The sequence below is a fragment of the Haliotis asinina genome, chromosome 2 (genome assembly GCF_037392515.1).
Source record: "Haliotis asinina isolate JCU_RB_2024 chromosome 2, JCU_Hal_asi_v2, whole genome shotgun sequence".
In the NCBI taxonomy this organism is placed as follows: Eukaryota; Metazoa; Mollusca; class Gastropoda; order Lepetellida; family Haliotidae; genus Haliotis; species Haliotis asinina.
In genome coordinates this window covers 2,527,170-2,546,564 of record NC_090281.1, presented here as the reverse complement: position 1 = coordinate 2,546,564, position 19,395 = coordinate 2,527,170, and the positions used below count along the sequence as shown (strand labels likewise).

General features: G+C 41.9%; 2 protein-coding genes across 2 annotated transcripts; one reads left to right on the top strand and one right to left on the bottom strand.

Moving 5' to 3' along the window:
- Positions 1–233: 233 nt before the first annotated feature.
- Positions 234–9,739, bottom strand: LOC137273136 (uncharacterized). Its single transcript, XM_067805605.1, has 3 exons — positions 9,643–9,739; positions 8,280–8,324; positions 234–923 (listed from the first exon to the last, which is right to left on the bottom strand). The coding sequence occupies exons 1-3, from the start codon at positions 9,652–9,654 to the stop codon at positions 639–641; spliced, it is 342 nt and encodes a 113-aa protein (XP_067661706.1). The 5' UTR covers positions 9,655–9,739; the 3' UTR covers positions 234–638.
- On the top strand, positions 9,671–18,952 carry LOC137273133 (uncharacterized). Its single transcript, XM_067805602.1, has 4 exons — positions 9,671–9,831; positions 15,811–15,843; positions 16,454–16,480; positions 18,393–18,952. The coding sequence occupies exons 1-4, from the start codon at positions 9,823–9,825 to the stop codon at positions 18,771–18,773; spliced, it is 450 nt and encodes a 149-aa protein (XP_067661703.1). The 5' UTR covers positions 9,671–9,822; the 3' UTR covers positions 18,774–18,952.
- Positions 18,953–19,395: the final 443 nt, after the last annotated feature.

Below are 19,395 nucleotides of genomic sequence, written 5' to 3'. Positions count from 1 at the left end.
TGTGGAACCTGGAACACGCAACACAAGTGGTGCTATTGTGGTCTGCAACCGGCAAGGAACAATAGTCAGGATATAGTTGGTGGTTATGCTTTCTTTCTTTTGTTCTGTAACGCCGCAGTCAGCAATATCTCAGCTATATGTGGGTGGTCAGTAAAGCTAGACAAGACAATCCAGTGATCAACAGGAGGTGGTGAGACTGTCAATATCATGAAAAACCCAACGTAACGATACCATTGTCGAAAAAAATACTTTATTATAACACAGCTATCCAAGTTTCACGATATATCGGAAGATCATTAAGTGCAAATTAAGACCTTTCTAAGGAAAAGAATGGAGCCCAGAAAACACGCAGGTTTGCATCTGATGCTCTCAGGTCAACAGAGAATCCCCTAGTGACGTAAACGGCCAATGGGCTGAAATAGACAGACAAGCCGTGTTGTGCCTGCTGTTGTGTAATAGGTTAATACATTATTGACATTGACATAGAGTGCTGTTTCAATCTTTGATAAAAGTAAAGAGAATAGAAGTAGACACTTGTGATATGTTGTATCCATGATGGCGACATAAGGCTACAGCAGAATAACAATAACATAGCTGTAGCACCTACTCTCACAATATTTTGTGATAGGGACATCTAGTCATTTCAGTTTAGTAAAGGTAATTTGGTCTCGAGCGTCCAGGTGTACCATGAATCTGTGATGGCCACGGCCGGAGACTACTGTGTATTCATGGCCCTGTAAACCAATAAACGTCACGATGGCATCCCGCCACACTGCAGGCCGGTAATGTTCCAGGTTAGAGATACAGACTTGTATCTGTCGCCGTAGATACGTCCCCTCTTCATCTGTCTCTGTACCCTCATGGCCTACAGTCTTGATGATCAGTTTCCCCAGTGTCCTCTTGTTGACTTCCTGCACTTGCATCTGAAACAGGAAGTACATGACTCAACAAATGATGGAGACAAACTCATTGACGGGACGAAGTGGCATCAGAAGATGACAAATCCACCAGGCTCCCAATACATTTGAAAGCACAAATCATCTGACAGTTACTTAAAGTCCAACTTATTTTAAGTCCAAATCGTTTCCATGGAAATCAGAAAAAACATAAAAGCCAAAACTCTGCAATCAGCAAAGGACCCTACTCTAAGATTTGCGTGATATACCTGTCACATCTTGTAAACAGATATTGAATGGTTTTTGAGTTGTGGTACGGAAACGAAACCCAAGTCCTCAAAGTCCAAAACATTTCTGTGGAAACCAAGAAAAATGTAAATGAGAGAATGCAAACAGGTTAATTCACCACTTTAGGTTCTGTTTCATATAAATACCTTTTTTTAAAGTATTGAACAATGTTTGAGTTATGCTCCGGCAACATTATCCCCCGCGTTACATGCCATTACATATCATCGATTGTGATTTAGGGAGGAGAGTTGTATGGCTGGCAACTCTTTAACAGGATGAAGCAGTAAGTATGTACCGCGGTACGTCGTGTACTCCCTAATAAGGCAGCGGCCTGGTCACCGGTAAATGCCAACAGCACTTGGGGATACAGTAAGGAGGTGAAATAACAGTATTTATACAGAGAGATATTAAAGAGTACCCGTGTCATACTATGTTCATGACGGTTACAACACCAGTGACTAAAGGTTGGTATTTCCCGAGCGAGAGACAGGGCTATACCCATATATAGGCACGATATTTACTATTAAAACCAACATCAACTGCCACAACAAAAATGTTACATATGTTTTAAAATGTGCGGCTGTGGTGAACATTACATTGGAGAAACTGGAATACAACTGAAGGACTGAGCCACTGCACACACAGCACATTCGAGATCCTAATGTGCGATGTATAATTGAAAGCAAACGCATTGACGAATGCGGAAATGGTCAGCTTACAATCTTTCCGTTTTGTCATTTGTTTGACAATGATAAAAAATACGGATGAAAAAAAAACAACGTTCATAAGGCTGTTTAAACCTAAGCTCAATTAAAAAGTATAATTTTGTATCCCTATTAATGTAACTCAGTATTTGAGCTCTGAAACCATAATGCATACATGTTCACTACTATTGTTTCTAACGTCGTATCGTTTCCAATGACTACGTTTCACGTCTCCCGCCATTGTCACTAATTGTGACATCATACTCATGATGATATCACCTTCTCAGTCAAAACCCACGAGAAAGATTTCTAGAATATCTCAAGAAAATACGAGAGGTAATCTACCATGAAAGCCTGAATAGGGTTGTGTTGAGTTGTACATCGCATCGGCAGTATTTCAGCTATACAGTCCTATCTGAGTAGGATTTATACAGTCGGTGTTCCCGGCTACATGACCATCCTAGGTCATGTCTTCACTGTATAGGACCGCATCGCAGATATTGGCATGTATAAGTTGTACTGGTTACCCGAAGTTTCCGGAAGTATTAACGGATATCTGGAAATTGTTTTATCAAATTCAATTCAAGATATATTTAAAACAATTAAGATATCAGACACTCCCCAGAACATTTTCTCTATTTGAGATGTCTAATTAGTTTCCAGATATCTCTATTTCAATTCAAGATATCAGCAATTCCTTTTAGGATATCATTAATATGACTCAACATATCCTTAATTCAATTCGCGATATCATGGATTTTATTGGGGACATCTATAATTACCTTAATTCTCTTCGAATCAGTATATCTTTAAAACAATTGAAAATATCTTTCAATACGAATACGATTTGCATTTGCCATAGGGAGGACCTTCCCTCATGTTTTGAGGTATCATAAGCTGGGGCATTCTCTCCCCACAGTGGTTACTCCAGTCATATCTTCCTATGTTTGACAGAAGTAGTCTATGTGGGAAGAGAATGAAGCTGGGGACGTCATGTTCAACATGACATATATATAAGCAGTATAAAGAGCGTGTTGTTGATGAGATTAGATCAGCTGTTTTCGAAACAGATTGTGAATTGTTTGGGTGTAAATTTTTATATCTTTGTTATGTCTCTTATATGTGAGAGAAAATGATTCATCCATTAAATTGATAGTTGGTGTGAATGTTTGAAAGCTTTGTTGAATCCAGTACACTTAAGTCATCGATCTTTGTTTGATTATATTGAAGAATGTGAAAGATGTAATAATTCTGATATTTTATCCAAAATATGTTCTACCAACTAGTGGTCCCCTCTCGTAAAAATTAGCAAAAAGTGACCTTCAAATAATGATCGTTTATTTTAAAAAACACTTTTTCATTCAGGTGTCCAAAATTATAAGACAAATCGACAGAGTTGGTCTGTCGATATCGTGTGACTGTGCGAAATTTGGTTTAGGTGCAACCACTAGCAGTTCGTGTTAGTGAGCAATTCATCGGATGAATGAAATGAAAAAAAACCCCGGACTGTAATATGTGGCTTTCTCATTCCTAAAGGGTGACAGTAAGACTCTCATCAGCTTGTAATTAGATTTCACGATGGGTAATAAACACAATAAACTACACATTACGTGGGAGGCCGGATTATCTGTCCTTCGTGAATTTGTCAGTCGTCAAGATTCGTGGATAGCATCGGTCACCTGAAGCAAGTCAGACATGAAGCACATTGCATCTCTCGTGTTGGATTGAGGTAAAGACTGATTGTACAAACATGTCACTTTATAATCACTGCATACAAATGTCACGTTATAATTTACTGCATTCAAATGTCAGGTTATAAAGAGAGATTAATACACTCGCGAGTGTGTCATATTGTTTTTACGAAACGAGTGTCAGAAAAAATACATATTTCCCGAGCGAGAACGAGGGAAATGTGGACTTTTCTGACACGAGTTTCGTAAAAACAATATGACACACTCGCGAGTGTGTTAATTTCTTTATTATCCATTTGTATCTAACTTTTATTTCTAAACAACTCCACGTAAAACGAAATCAGCTGTTGTCGCTTGACGTAAAGGTCAAGTTCGCGTAAGAGTACAGTGATACGACACTATGGACGTAAAGTCCCTGTGTTATGCTACTAAGAAAACTGACATATTGACTATCTGCTCTTGCACGATGACTAGAAAAATACACATTTTGAAGTGAATTTTAATCTTTATCAACTTAAGTAACTGCAAGAATTGTATAACTGGAAACTTTGTTAATGGGAAAGTTATTCGTCGTCAGGAGTCACTGAGAGGAGAGCGAGCAACACGGCGGCGGTTTGTAACGGCTCGGTCTCACTCAATGCCATTGAAGACTTGTCACTTTTGATGTGGAATGTCCCCCCCGTATATTGGACCTCCGAAGATAGTGTGAACAACATCACCAGACAAGGCTTTGCTTGTGTTTGTGTACAACATGCAGTGGGATGTTGGATTTGTTTCGAACAAACTGCCGATGACGGAACGACTGAAGACGCGCGACGCGAGCATGAAAACATGGCAAGCTGATTTCCGGTCGAAGACAATAGATTTCCCACTTTCCCATTGTTGTGCATCAGAAAGGCGTGAATAATTCTTCACACTCTGTGCATTTTTTATGTCCAGACACTTGCATGATTTGCATTGGAGCTACGTTATTGTCTTGCAACTTCTGAATCAAATGTTTGCGGGCACTGTGATTAGTTAGCCGTTTGTCGCCATTGACGTGTGCTCCGCTTGTCCTTATCGAGCCGTGTTTATTTTTACCTTTTCTTTAAATCTCATATCAATAAACACAGTGTGTGAACATTGTTTGTTTGTAACGTTTTGTATTTGATAGCATTTCATTGGTTTGTTCTCGTAGTAGCGAGACTGAACATACGTAGTAAATGTGTAGTAAAAGGTTATGAATAAATAAGTAGTTCCTCATTCCAGTGGGGTCATGGAGGTCACGGACGGATAACTGACCAATAAAATTCGTTTTAGGGTTTATTACACGTGTGCAACATATGATGTTTATGTACTCGGTTATGTTTCACTCTATGGGTAATACATGATTATATACACATGTTGTCAGGTAATAAATGAGTGTATACACATGTCAGGTAATAAATGAGTGTATACACGTGTTGTCAGGTAATAAATGAGTGTATACACGTGTTGTCAGGTAATAAATGAGTGTATACACATGTTGTCAGGTAATAAATAAGTGTATACACATGTTGTCAGGTAATAAATAAGTGTATACACATGTTGTCAGGTAATAAATAAGTGTATACACGTGTTGTCAGGTAATAAATAAGTGTATACACGTGTTGTCAGGTAATAAATGAGTGTATACACATGTCAGGTAATAAATAAGTGTATACACGTGTTGTCAGGTAATAAATGAGTGTATACACGTGTTGTCAGGTAATAAATGAGTGTATACACATGTTGTCAGGTAATAAATAAGTGTATACACGTGTTGTCAGGTAATAAATAAGTGTATACACGTGTTGTCAGGTAATAAATGAGTGTATACACATGTTGTCAGGTAATAAATGAGTGTATACACGTGTTGTCAGGTAATAAATAAGTGTATACACGTGTTGTCAGGTAATAAATGAGTGTATACACGTGTTGTCAGGTAATAAATGAGTGTATACACGTGTTGTCAGGTAATAAATGAGTGTATACACGTGTTGTCAGGTAATAAATGAGTGTATACACGTGTTGTCAGGTAATAAATGAGTGTATACACGTGTTGTCAGGTAATAAATGAGTGTATACACGTGTTGTCAGGTAATAAATAAGTGTATACACGTGTTGTCAGGTAATAAATGAGTGTATACACGTGTTGTCAGGTAATAAATAAGTGTATACACGTGTTGTCAGGTAATAAATGAGTGTATACACGTGTTGTCAGGTAATAAATGAGTGTATACACATGTCAGGTAATAAATAAGTGTATACACGTGTTGTCAGGTAATAAATGAGTGTATACACGTGTTGTCAGGTAATAAATAAGTGTATACACGTGTTGTCAGGTAATAAATAAGTGTATACATGTGTTGTCAGGTAATAAATGAGTGTATACACGTGTTGTCAGGTAATAAATAAGTGTATACACGTGTTGTCAGGTAATAAATGAGTGTATACACGTGTTGTCAGGTAATAAATGAGTGTATACACGTGTTGTCAGGTAATAAATGAGTGTATACACGTGTTGTCAGGTAATAAATGAGTGTATACACGTGTTGTCAGGTAATAAATGAGTGTATACACGTGTTGTCAGGTAATAAATGAGTGTATACACGTGTTGTCAGGTAATAAATGAGTGTATACACATGTTGTCAGGTAATAAATAAGTGTATACACGTGTTGTCAGGTAATAAATAAGTGTATACACGTGTTGTCAGGTAATAAATGAGTGTATACACGTGTTGTCAGGTAATAAATGAGTGTATACACGTGTTGTCAGGTAATAAATGAGTGTATACACGTGTTGTCAGGTAATAAATGAGTGTATACACGTGTTGTCAGGTAATAAATGAGTGTATACACGTGTTGTCAGGTAATAAATGAGTGTATACACATGCTATCAGGTAATAAATGAGTGTATACACGTGTTGTCAGGTAATAAATGAGTGTATACACGTGTTGTCAGGTAATAAATGAGTGTATACACGTGTTGTCAGGTAATAAATGAGTGTATACACGTGTTGTCAGGTAATAAATGAGTGTATACACATGTTGTCAGGTAATAAATAAGTGTATACACGTGTTGTCAGGTAATAAATAAGTGTATACACATGTTGTCAGGTAATAAATGAGTGTATACACGTGTTGTCAGGTAATAAATAAGTGTATACACGTGTTGTCAGGTAATAAATGAGTGTATACACGTGTTGTCAGGTAATAAATGAGTGTATACACGTGTTGTCAGGTAATAAATGAGTGTATACACGTGTTGTCAGGTAATAAATGAGTGTATACACGTGTTGTCAGGTAATAAATGAGTGTATACACGTGTTGTCAGGTAATAAATGAGTGTATACACATGTTATCAGGTAATAAATGAGTGTATACACGTGTTGTCAGGTAATAAATGAGTGTATACACGTGTTGTCAGGTAATAAATGAGTGTATACACATGTCAGGTAATAAATGAGTACAACATATGTCATATTTGGGATTTCACTTTCTTAGTAAAGTACAAATTCTAGTACTTTTTTCGGTTGAGTCCCATCCGGGATTCGAACCCGCACCCTCAGAGTCAGGCACCTAATCGCCAGCACACAAAGTCAGCCGCCTAGCCCGCTCAGTCACCGCGACTTCCACAAAAATGAAAGTCGGACAACTGGTAGTCTAGACTGCGTACTTTGTGTACCCCTCTGATGAGTGTAAATTGGCACGGCTCCCACGGCCGAAAGCTATGATTACACGATGCCATTTAGAAAGTGGTCAAATGCAACATATGTCATATTTGGGATTTCACTTTCTTAGTAAAGTACAAATTCTAGTACTTTTTCGGTTGAGTCCCATCCGGGATTCGAACCCGCACCCTAATCGCCAGCACACGAATACAAATACAAATTCTAGTACTTTTTTCGGTTGAGTCCCATCCGGGATTCGTGTGCTGGCGATTAGGTGCCTGACTCTGAGGGTGCGGGTTCGAATCCCGGATGGGACTCAACCGAAAAAGTACTAGAATTTGTATTTTACTAAGAAAGTGAAATCCCAAATAGGACATATGTTGCATTTGACCACTTTCTAAATGGCATCGTGTAATCATAGCTTTCGGCCGTGGGAGCCGTGCCAATTTACACTCATCAGAGGGGTACACAAAGTACGCAGTCTAGACTACCAGTTGTCCGACTTTCATTTTTGTGGAAGTCGCGGTGGCTGAGCGGGCTAGGCAGCTGACTTTGTGTGCTGGCGATTAGGTGCCTGACTCTGAGGGTGCGGGTTCGAATCCCGGATGGGACTCAACCGAAAAAAGTACTAGAATTTGTACTTTACTAAGAAAGTGAAATCCCAAATATGACATATGTTGCATTTGACCACTTTCTAAATGGCATCGTGTAATAATAAATGAGTGTATACACATGTCAGGTAATAAATGAGCGTATACACATGTCAGGAAATAAATGGGTGTATACACATGTCAGGTAATAAATGAGCGTATACACATGTCAGGAAATAAATGGGTGTATACACATGTTGTCAGGGTATAAATGAGTGTATACACGTTTTCAGTTTATAAATGTTTGTATACGCATGCTGTCAAGGTCTAAATGATTGTTTGCACATGTTGTCAAGGTATAAATGATTGCATGCACATGTTACTGGGGTATTAGCCTGAATCGGTCTTCTGGATATTCTAACATGACAGAATCACTCACCGATACAGCTGGTTCAAGCGCTGACGATTTTTTTTGGTACTCCACCTGAAACAACGGTGAGAGTAATTCAATGTCCATTTCATCCTTTTGTTTGACGAAACCAGCGTCAGACATGAGGATAGTATTAAAGCAAGTGCAGAACATATACTCCATATATACCAGGTTCAAAGAAACAAAATATCCCATTAGACGCTCGACATGGACCGTTGTCTACAGTGAAAATTATTACTTCTAAACGTAACCCACAAGCGATTTGCACGCCACGTCCGGACACTGCGGATACCTGCATGAGTTCGTCAACAGCATAACAAACTATAGTATTACAGAATTCTGAAATCAATCACACTCCACGCCATGTTAAATCCGTCTGCTCGCGAACAACTACGTACACTGGATACTTTCAGAACTTTGTGTCTGTCACTATACAGACAGTCTTCCATGGTGTGTGGATATGTCTACTGACTTTGTTTCAGGACTTATACATTTAGGTCGTTGCCAATGAAAGACATCCAAACATGCTCACGGCTTGCTGGCAATACTAGGAAGGTGGACTCGGCAAAAGATCTTGTTGACTGGACTACTTAAAGTGATCAGCAATATCATTTACACCATCGGCCAAAATAATCCTGCCAACGAGGTGTCATACTATGTAGTGTACGTGTCTATGCTGTTGATATTCAGATATTTTATAGGGCGGATACAGCTTTTTGAGAAAAGGGGGTAGGGGAGTAGGGGTGCACAGTGCAGGTAGGGGAGTCGGGGTGCACAGTGCAGGTAGGGGAGTCGGGGAGCACAGTGCAGGTAGGGGAGTCGGGGTGCACAGTGCAGGTAGGGGAGTCGGGGTGCACAGTTTACAGTTCATTCCACGTAGCTGCAATAGTTATTTAGTAAACTATCAGGACAAATGGGGTGGGGGTGGGCGTGGGGGTGTGTGGAGGGGAGGGGGTAGTTGAGGGGTTGGGGAGGGGTAGTTGACTTCGTTTAAAATTCGACATTTTGAACCAAAACACACGTATATCCTTTGTTCCGACCAGAATAGAAAAACCTAATGCTCCATGCCTTCGCTTGCATTAACGCCAAGTTGTGATTGTGAACCTTCCGGTTCCAACAAAACCGACAGTTATGTACTCGAGAATAGCAAAAATACACTACAGTCATGCTAATGATTCACAATAACGTGTAATCAAGAATATAAGGGCAGAACGTGTCTCTTCATAATCTATTACCACAGCAATGTCACGAATTCTCTCAACAGGCAAACATCAAACGTAAATCACCTCATCAACAACAGGAAACATATCGCAGCGAGTGTTTACAAAATATACCTATATGAAGTCGTATCAACAAAATGGAACCAACATACCGTGTTGCCCATGTCTGCCTTGTTCCGGATAGATGGGGCAGCGGCTGAACCAGTCTGTCAGGCGGACACCATACACGGGATCGTTTCGTGGAAATATATTTATAGCACCAGTGATACCAAGAAACAAACAAAATACTGGGACGTACCCTGCTAACATCTACCCGAACAACAACTGAGAAAATGGGAAGCGTAAGTAAAAATTTCCCTCTTGATTAGAAATCTTTACGTTTTCGTGGTTTTTGCTACATATCGGTGATTTTTCGAAACGTTAATTATGTGAGGCCCAATGTGTAGTTGTTGGCTCGGAGTCGATCACCCATATGGGTACAAGGTTTGCAACACTTTCCTCGAGTAAAGCTCTGTGATCTCGCTAAGAAATTGATACATACTGCCTAAGTAAATGCTAACTCACCCCAAGGGGAGCGGATGGGTTCATTACGTTTTTTAAGGACAGCATGCGGGTTAACAAACCGTCACTATATCTTCATGATGAGAAAACATCGTTCAGTATAGACATCAAAATATCTGAGTGGTATAGAATGTGTTTTAAAATATAGTCACGGTTATAAATACTTCGATCCATTAAACGCGAAAACGTGGAAAAATCAACGCGTAATGAGAAAAGGCTATACAAATCCTAATCTTCGAATATACACATATTACTTACGACTTTTAGTTCTGTTTCTATATGGTTCGCGTGTTCCTTCGTTCTGTGAGTTACCGTGTAAGTGAGTGAACTTTAGTCATAAAAACGTTAACCTTCTGTAAAACATTTGAGCATGGGCTATAGGAGTAAAGCGTTCGCAAGTCGTATTAGACCCTGGTCAGCTACACTCACTCACTCAATCACCAGACTATCTTTCATGCCTATCTTTCGGGCTATTAAAAATCCCTTTTGCAACCATCCACTTTTAATTTTGAAATTATTAAATGATATAGTGATCTTGCATCTGTCCTCTGTTTCTTACCCAGCCATGCTGGAATTTCTGCGAACACAATGGCCGATCTGGGTGTCAAGGCGGCACTCAACAAATCTGTGACAGCACTTCTTATTCCATACTGTGATTATAAACCTGGCATCAGAACATGATCTGATGCAGGAAAAGTTGGACACCCAAATTCTTATAAATAAATTAGAAGGAATGAAGTCTTATGTTGGTTACACCTACTTGCGTTGTCAGTCATGTGCGTCGCACTGCGGTATGCATGGGGATAACTATTGAAAACTGAAGAATGAAGATTTTTTATGGATATCAACTTCTGTATGTGAGAACACAACGTTTCGGAGTTAATGCTTACTCCTTCATCAGGTGATTGAGAAAGGGATACAGAGCTGTATTTATATGTACAGGTAAAACAATAACAAAGTAACAAGTGGAATGAGTTAACGAAAGCTGGAAGCCAGTATAAACAAGCACTGATAGGAAGCCGACAGTTATGATAACAATGATGGAAGCCAATGGTAATGCATTATAGATGATAGGATATGTTTACGTAACACAGATACGGGGTAAGGACGATGTACATGATTGGGGATAAGGATGGAAGCCAATGGTGATACATTACGCATGATTGGATGATGTTTGCATAACACATGATAGGGGGCATGATACATGAGGGTTGATGATGTACAAACACAAGTAGATAAGGATGTACACAGGTAGATTGGCTACACATGAATTACATAGATAGAATGTACACAGATAGATGAGATTAATTTATCAATAAGTCCCAGGCACTTGGTAGGTACACTCCTTGGTCGCGGTTGATGGCTGGTTTCTGTCTCCGGATCTCGATGGCCTCTTGCAGTTTCCTTTGGTGCCAGTTGTTGTTGTTGGTAGATAGTATCCTAGTGTCCTCCCATCGAATTGAGTGTCCAGGGTTCTTGAGAATGTGTTCCGAGATGGCCGATTTCTGGTCGAGTTTGCTGACTGAGGTCTGGTGTTCCTTCATTCTGGTGTTGATTGGTCTCAGCGTTTCTCCAATGTATAGGTCGCCACAGTTGCAAGGGATCTGGTAGATGCATCTTCTCGGGTTAGGGTGTTCACAGCTGGGTCCTTTACCGTTGGCTTTTAGGTAGGTCTTGATGGTCTTGCCACCGGAGAAGTTGACATCGATGCTGGCTTTGGTCTTGATGAGGCGTGATATTTGATGACTGATGGGGCCAAGGTAGGGTATGGTTACTCTGATGGGTGAGGGAGAAGGTTTGTTCTCGGTCCTTCAGGGTCTTGTTGATGGCGGCTGTGACGAGCTGGGGAGGGTAACCGTTGAGTGTGGTGAATGTCTTTCTGAGGTGGTCCAATTCATTGTTTAGGGCATCGGGGTGGCAGAGGGCTTTGGCACATGTGGTAAGGGTGGCGATGATAGCTTGCTTGATCTGAGGATGGTGGCAGGAGTTGTAGTGGATGTACTGGTCGGTGTGCGTCGGCTTGCGGTATACTGAGGTGAGGAAGGGCAGGTGTTGGTTGGTCTCAGTCTCCATGGTGAACTTGATTCTTGGATGTTGGTCGTTGAGGTGGTTGTGGAGCTCACTTGGGTCGTTGTCATTGGCGATGGTGGTGAAGATGTCGTCGACTTTGCGGTACCAACAGAGGGGCTGGAACGGAGCTGTGGAGAGGGCTGCTTCCTCGAAGGAGGTCATGAAGATTTCTGTAATGAGAGGAGAAAGAGGTGAGCCCATGGGGAGACCGTGGATCTGCTTGTATATCTTACCATTGAATGTGAAGTAGGAGGTGTCAAAGCAGCTGCGGGCGAGGTTGATGATGCTGTCTATCGTGAGCTGGGTGTCCAAGCCATCTATCCTGTTGGCTAACTTGCTGCGAAGGATGTCCAGGGCTTCTTCTAGTGGGATGTTGGTGAAGAGGTCCACGACGTCGTAGCTGACCATGGTGCCTGTGAGGTTGGATTCTTTCAGCTGGTTGACAAAGGATGAAGAGTCGCTGATGTAGGACTTGCCATCTTTGCCAAATGGAGCGAGGAGACGTGTGGGGAACTGGGCGGTGTTGTAGAAAACTGAACCTCTTGAGCAGACTAGGATACGGGCTTTGGGCGGGTTCTTGTGGATCTTGATGGTGGCTCTTCCGTATGGGGCTTGGGAGTTGATAGGGTTCGGCTGGTTGAAGATGATGTCGTTGATTTCTCTCTTCTCATGGAGGCCCTTCAGGGTTTTCTTGTGTTGTCTTTCTCACATAAAGAAGTGGATACCCATAAAAAAATCTTCATTCTTATGTATTTCACTTCTAAATGCCCTTCAAAGACTTGATTGAAAACTGAAGATCCTCTTTTTTGCATCCCTTGGTGAAGCATGTCTTGCTTGACTGTGTTGAATATTCCATCACAAGGGATGTAATTATTGCATTTTAAAAGAATTAGATTTGTGACATGATTTGTAAATAGATAAATATTTTATGATTGGAAGTGTAAATTAGTAACTGTGATTGTTAGTGACTGTATCTTCAAGTGAGGTTAAAGTACTATAAAACAAATGTCCTGAAGGGGTACGTAAGTCCACAAGCATTCAAAGTAAACTTTCCACTTTTTTAATCGTAGAATACGTGTCTTTTAATGTATGGCTAGCTTTCCTAAATTGTTAACAGAAGAAGGGATGGTGTAAGGGTTCATGCAGGAAGCAAATGTACTGTAAGTCCCCATGGTCCCTTGTACGGTGATCTACCTTCAGTTGTATATATATAGCCTGTTTTTAGCTTGTCTTATCATCTATAGTTAAACTGTTTTAGATCTCATAACCAGTTTTGAATTCGAATCTGTGATAATCTAGTTATTTTACTGTCCTTCACTGACAGGTTTTTACAATAATCCATTAATTACTATGCATAAAATTAATTGCTCCATATGGCTGAAACATTGCCGATGTAACGATAAATTTTAACTCACTCACCCAATCACTCACCCTGTCACTCACTCACTCACTCACCCAGTCACTCACCAAATATGAAGACTGAAACACACTTGCAAATGGCAATGCATAGCCCCCGACGCATCGTCAGTTGTGACAGATGATCACACTTCAAGCTTTATTAAGAATTTACAAATTCTCTCACTTGTGAGAAAGGTGGGTCGGGTGCACACTGTTGAGAAAGGGGAAGGGTGGGTGGGGTGGGCGAGGGCGGGGGTATCAGTCAGTGTCTAAAGCTAGTTCAAACTCATTCAGTTTTAGTACTCGAAGTCGTAAAATCGACTAGAATTATTACTACATTTCCTCTCAGTATCAAGTAAAACACGGCACTCGGAGGACAATGCCGCTACTATATAACCTTTAGGTGCATGACAGTCATACGTTGCCTATAGATACAACCAGCTCACAAACACATTCTTCCTTAAATTGTTGAACGCTGGCCAACATTTAGTGATACGTAACTGTCGGGTCGCATTTGATTGGACATAGCCATGACAACACATGTCAAGCTTCCGGGTAGGTTCTGCGTGCTAGTTTAGGTTGGTTTTATTGGTGGGTTCCTGGAATACACAGATTGAACTGTCAATAATGTAGCAAGTCAGTTAGGAAAGTGTTTCCGTGCCTAACGTGCTCTTCATACATGCACTTGCTTGTATTGACAGAGGAAAGGTTAACCTCAACTCCCATTCTTTCACACAGCACTAAGGCTACCTTTGTGACTTACGATCACCTTTGTGTTTTGTGAGAGAAGGCCCCGGTCTATACTGTATCTCAAAGCAATACCTGATTTGAAATAGACGTTCATGAATGAGCAGAATTCACATCTGTAAATGAGGTAATGCATATACGCTCGATTATGCCTCGGAAACTCATGTTTATAAAAAAATCTCAACGAAAACTGATAATAAATTTAATATGTAAATAGTGTAACAGTCTATTGCTGAATGAATATTCTGCAAGCAAACGACGTTGTGCTGGAAAGCGGTTCGATTGAATATTTGTTTCTACGCCTGTGAAGTAATTTTGTATAAAAGCAACATCTATTTCTGTGATGTACGCAAGTAACGGTCCCAAGTAACGTGTCGAGCCGATCATCGGTAAATCTAAAGACATATATGTGTAATTTACGACAGTAGAATCGCCGTAAAGTACCCTGCACCATTCTGGCGGGCAGACGACAGATCCTGCATTACAGAAAATCAGTAAATAGTTGTTCACGGAAAATCAGAGACCTGTATCACGTGATTACATGAATACCTCTGAATGATTTTAATTAACCGGTCACAGTCCAGTATTCATTGACATCATGGAACAATTTAATTTATGGCTAAATTTGTCTCCTCAAGCATCTGAAGTGATGGTGTAAATTCAGCCAGTGTCGAAGCAGGTAGCCCCCAAAAAGGTCATAGGTACCGTGAAAAAGCCCGGGCTTTCTCATAATTATCGCTATTTGCAGCCTATTCTGCTTGTAAACACGGAAAAAATGGCTTGCTACGTGCCTGCAAAAGTAATGCATGTTCCCATGGCCCCTACTGTATGCTGATCAACCTTAGGTAATGGCGATCTATAGCCCATTTGTTAGGTTGTCTTATATCTGTTGAGTGCTCTCTTTTCATCTTTAGTTTTGAATATAATTGTGATACTGTATTTGCTTTACTTCCCTTCCGACAGGTTTACTACTATACGTATCAATTCAAATTGCTTCTCTGAACGATATGGCTGAAATATTGCCGAGGTATTAATACATATTAACTCACTCACTGTGCTGTGCTGTGCTGTGCTGTGCTGTGCTGTGCTGTGCTGTGCTGTGCTGTGCTCTGCTGTGCTCACAGAGCTGGACGTAGTAGGCGTGTACAAGATAGGCACATACAAAAACCTATACTTGCTCCTTTTACCCCAAGAAAATGGTTTTATTGAAAAAAAACAGAAAGGGAAACTTCGACATGTAAACGTTAGACACAGGCTGGATGGGTAATACCAGGGACGGGCTAGGTAACACCAGAGATGAGCTATGTAACACCAGGGACGGGCTGGGTAACACCAGGGCGGAGCTATGTAACACCAAGGACGGGCTGGGTAACACCAGGGCGGAGCTATGTAACACCAGGGATGGGCTAGGTAACACCAAGGGCAGATTAGGTAACACCAGGGACTGGCTGGGTGACACCAAGGACGGGCTAGGTAACACTAAGAATGGTCTTGTTTAGGTTCCCATTGCTATTGTTAATTTGTACCTCATTTTTCAATTTTAGGGTGCCTCGAAAACGTTTCCTGTGCATCTATATGTGAGTATGCAATTGCATTTTCCGTCACTGGCACAATATAATTGCTAGATTTGCTGCTATTGTTTCATGTGTGTACTTTCACACATAAAGCCAATATACCTAGAGTGTGCAGATTGCTTTAAAACCACTCCTTTCGTATCTGGCCTCTGCAGGTAGCAAAGGTACTGTAAGTCCCCATGGACCCTAGCATCCCCATGATCTACCTTCACTTGTTGGCGGTCTGTAGCCTGTGTTTTATATCGTATTGTCATCTGAAATTACAAGGTTTTAGCTTTCAGTGCTAGGTTTATGTGCATATCTGTGACAGTCTAGTGTTTTACTGTCCTTCGATGAGAGGTTCTTAGGTTTTTTATTTATTGATTTTAGTATTCATGTAAATTAGATGTTTCTCGTCACGATATGGCTGCAATATTGCTCATGTGACAAATAAATTCAAACTCACTCACTCACTCATTCACTTCTTTTATATCTGGATGCATTAGATGACAAATGTTACTGTATGCTTCCTGTTATGGTCACATTGTTGAAAACGGGAAGCTGCAAGCTGTAGTTGTGACGCTATATGCCTCTACTGCCACCACATTACAAGATGTGATGTTTTGTTTTTCAGGAAGAGGATGACGACACTGTATGTGGGGTGAGTGTTGTTACGGTCAATCATGGTGGTGGTAGTAGGAGATGGTGGTCGTTGTGCTAGTGGCGCTCCAGGTGGGGCTTGTGGTAGATGATGATGATGATGATGATGATGATGATGATGATGATGATGATTGTGTTAGTTGTGGCAGCTTTGCTGACCAGTGGTGGATCTGATGGAGGTGGTTGTGGTCGAACTGGGGGTGCTGATTGTGTTAGTTGTGGCAGCTTTGCTGACCAGTGGTGGATCTGATGGAGGTGGTTGTGGTCGAACTGGGGGTGCTGATTGTGTTAGTTGTGGCAGCTTTGCTGACCAGTGGTGGATCTGATGGAGGTGGTTGTGGTCGAACTGGGGGTGCTGATTGTGTTAGTTGTGGCAGCTTTGCTGACCACTGGTGGATCTGATGGAGGTGGTTGTGGTCGAACTGGAGGTGCTGATTGTGTTAGTTGTGGCAGCTTTGCTGACCAGTGGTGGATCTGATGGAGGTGGTTGTGGTCGAACTGGAGGTGCTGATTGTGTTAGTTGTGGCAGCTTTGCTGACCAGTGGTGGATCTGATGGAGGTGGTTGTGGTCGTGCTGGAGGTACTGATTGTGTTAGTTGTGGCAGCTTTGCTGACCAGTGGTGGATCTGATGGAGGTGGTTGTGGTCGAACTGGGGGTGCTGATTGTGTTAGTTGTGGCAGCTTTGCTGACCAGTGGTGGATCTGATGGAGGTGGTTGTGGTCGAACTGGGGGTGCTGATTGTGTTAGTTGTGGCAGCTTTGCTGACCACTGGTGGATCTGATGGAGGTGGTTGTGGTCGAACTGGAGGTGCTGATTGTGTTAGTTGTGGCAGCTTTGCTGACCAGTGGTGGATCTGATGGAGGTGGGTGTGGTCGAACTGGGGGTGCTGATTGTGTTAGTTGTGGCAGCTTTGCTGACCACTGGTGGATCTGATGGAGGTGGTTGTGGTCGAACTGGAGGTGCTGATTGTGTTAGTTGTGGCAGCTTTGCTGACCAGTGGTGGATCTGATGGAGGTGGTTGTGGTCGAACTGGAGGTGCTGATTGTGTTAGTTGTGGCAGCTTTGCTGACCAGTGGTGGATCTGATGGAGGTGGTTGTGGTCGAACTGGAGGTGCTGATTGTGTTAGTTGTGGCAGCTTTGCTGACCACTGGTGGATCTGATGGAGGTGGTTGTGGTCGAACTGGAGGTGCTGATTGTGTTAGTTGTGGCAGCTTTGCTGACCAGTGGTGGATCTGATGGAGGTGGTTGTGGTCGTGCTGGAGGTACTGATTGTGTTAGTTGTGGCAGCTTTGCTGACCAGTGGTGGATCTGATGGAGGTGGTTGTGGTCGAACTGGAGGTGCTGATTGTGTTAGTTGTGGCAGCTTTGCTGACCAGTGGTGGATCTGATGGAGGTGGTTGTGGTCGAACTGGAGGTGCTGATTGTGTTAGTTGTGGCAGCTTTGCTGACCAGTGGTGGATCTGATGGAGGTGGTTGTGGTCGAACTGGAGGTGCTGATTGTGTTAGTTGTGGCAGCTTTGCTGACCAGTGGTGGATCTGATGGAGGTGGTTGTGGTCGAACTGGGGGTGCTGATTGTGTTAGTTGTGGCAGCTTTGCTGACCAGTGGTGGATCTGATGGAGGTGGGTGTGGTCGAACTGGGGGTGCTGATTGTGTTAGTTGTGGCAGCTTTGCTGACCAGTGGTGGATCTGATGGAGGTGGGTGTGGTCGTGCTGGAGGTACTGATTGTGTGCATTTTATGGTGTCCATATCTCAACTGAATTCTCTCCCCAATGATTCCACAGGACCCATTACCAGGATATCAACTCAACTCTCTACCCAGACCTTCATCCCACAGTTTAACAACGTTTACCAAACTCTCGCTCTCTCCTCCCCACATCGACTAAAATACTGAACACATTTCATTTTCAGAATATCAACTGCAGTCCATACATTGCTTGTTCTGACATCAGCCTGTTCATGCAAAGGCAGCGACATAGGTTGTTGGCGTGTGATCGGCGGGTCTTGCAGTGCTGCCTGTCCCTCATCGCTGAAGAGCCGAACTGGGTGTGGAGGCACGCAAGTCTCGAGGTGCATGGGAGACTGCTTGCAGTGATGTTCTACTCCGGTGACAGGGATAATCAGTATGTGGTGTGTATCAATAATGACGGCATTGCATCCAAGTGTGTCGGTCGTGGTCTGCGTCTGAAACTGAGAGATGGATTCCGCTCAGTCTGGAACTGGATTGGCAATGCAGCGAGAAAGGTGGTGGGAGCTATTGCTGGAGGCGCGACGAGGATGATCACATACTGAGCCTATGCTGATCCATTCAAACATGAGGGGTTGTGCCACACCCATTTTCAGTTGAACGAACTATTGTACATTCAGAAATCTGTAACTGATCAGGCATTATGCAGCCTAAGAACATACCACTTGTTCAAATAAGGAATAAAAAACTAACGAATGAAATATAAAAAATCAAAACGCGTCAATTTCGTTCTTGTTATTGTAACACAACCATGTGATTGGGAAACGTTAATTACCAAATATTGGTATGTATCCACCAGTTCCCCAAACGAGTCTTAACAGTGTTAAAGGCCTCAGTAGAGCTTTCAAAATTTTGTGTTAGACCTGTTGAAGAAATTTCTAAATGTGCACCAAACTTGTGTCCCATGAAACTCCCTATTTAGACCTGTATCATACGTGCCGACATTTCGTTAGGTGAACAATCGGCTTGCCTTTGCGTGTGTTGATGGCTTCCATTGGTGGATCAGGGTATGTTCACCTTTTCGCAAACACTTGGTGTCCCAACTTATTTTGATCATGGTTAGGAAACTTCCTTTGTGAGTGACATGACTTGACCTGAAAAGTTGTTGATGCTGAGAGAACTGACAAGAAAGAGGTTTCCCTGCCATTGTGGGAAATCAAACAGCCT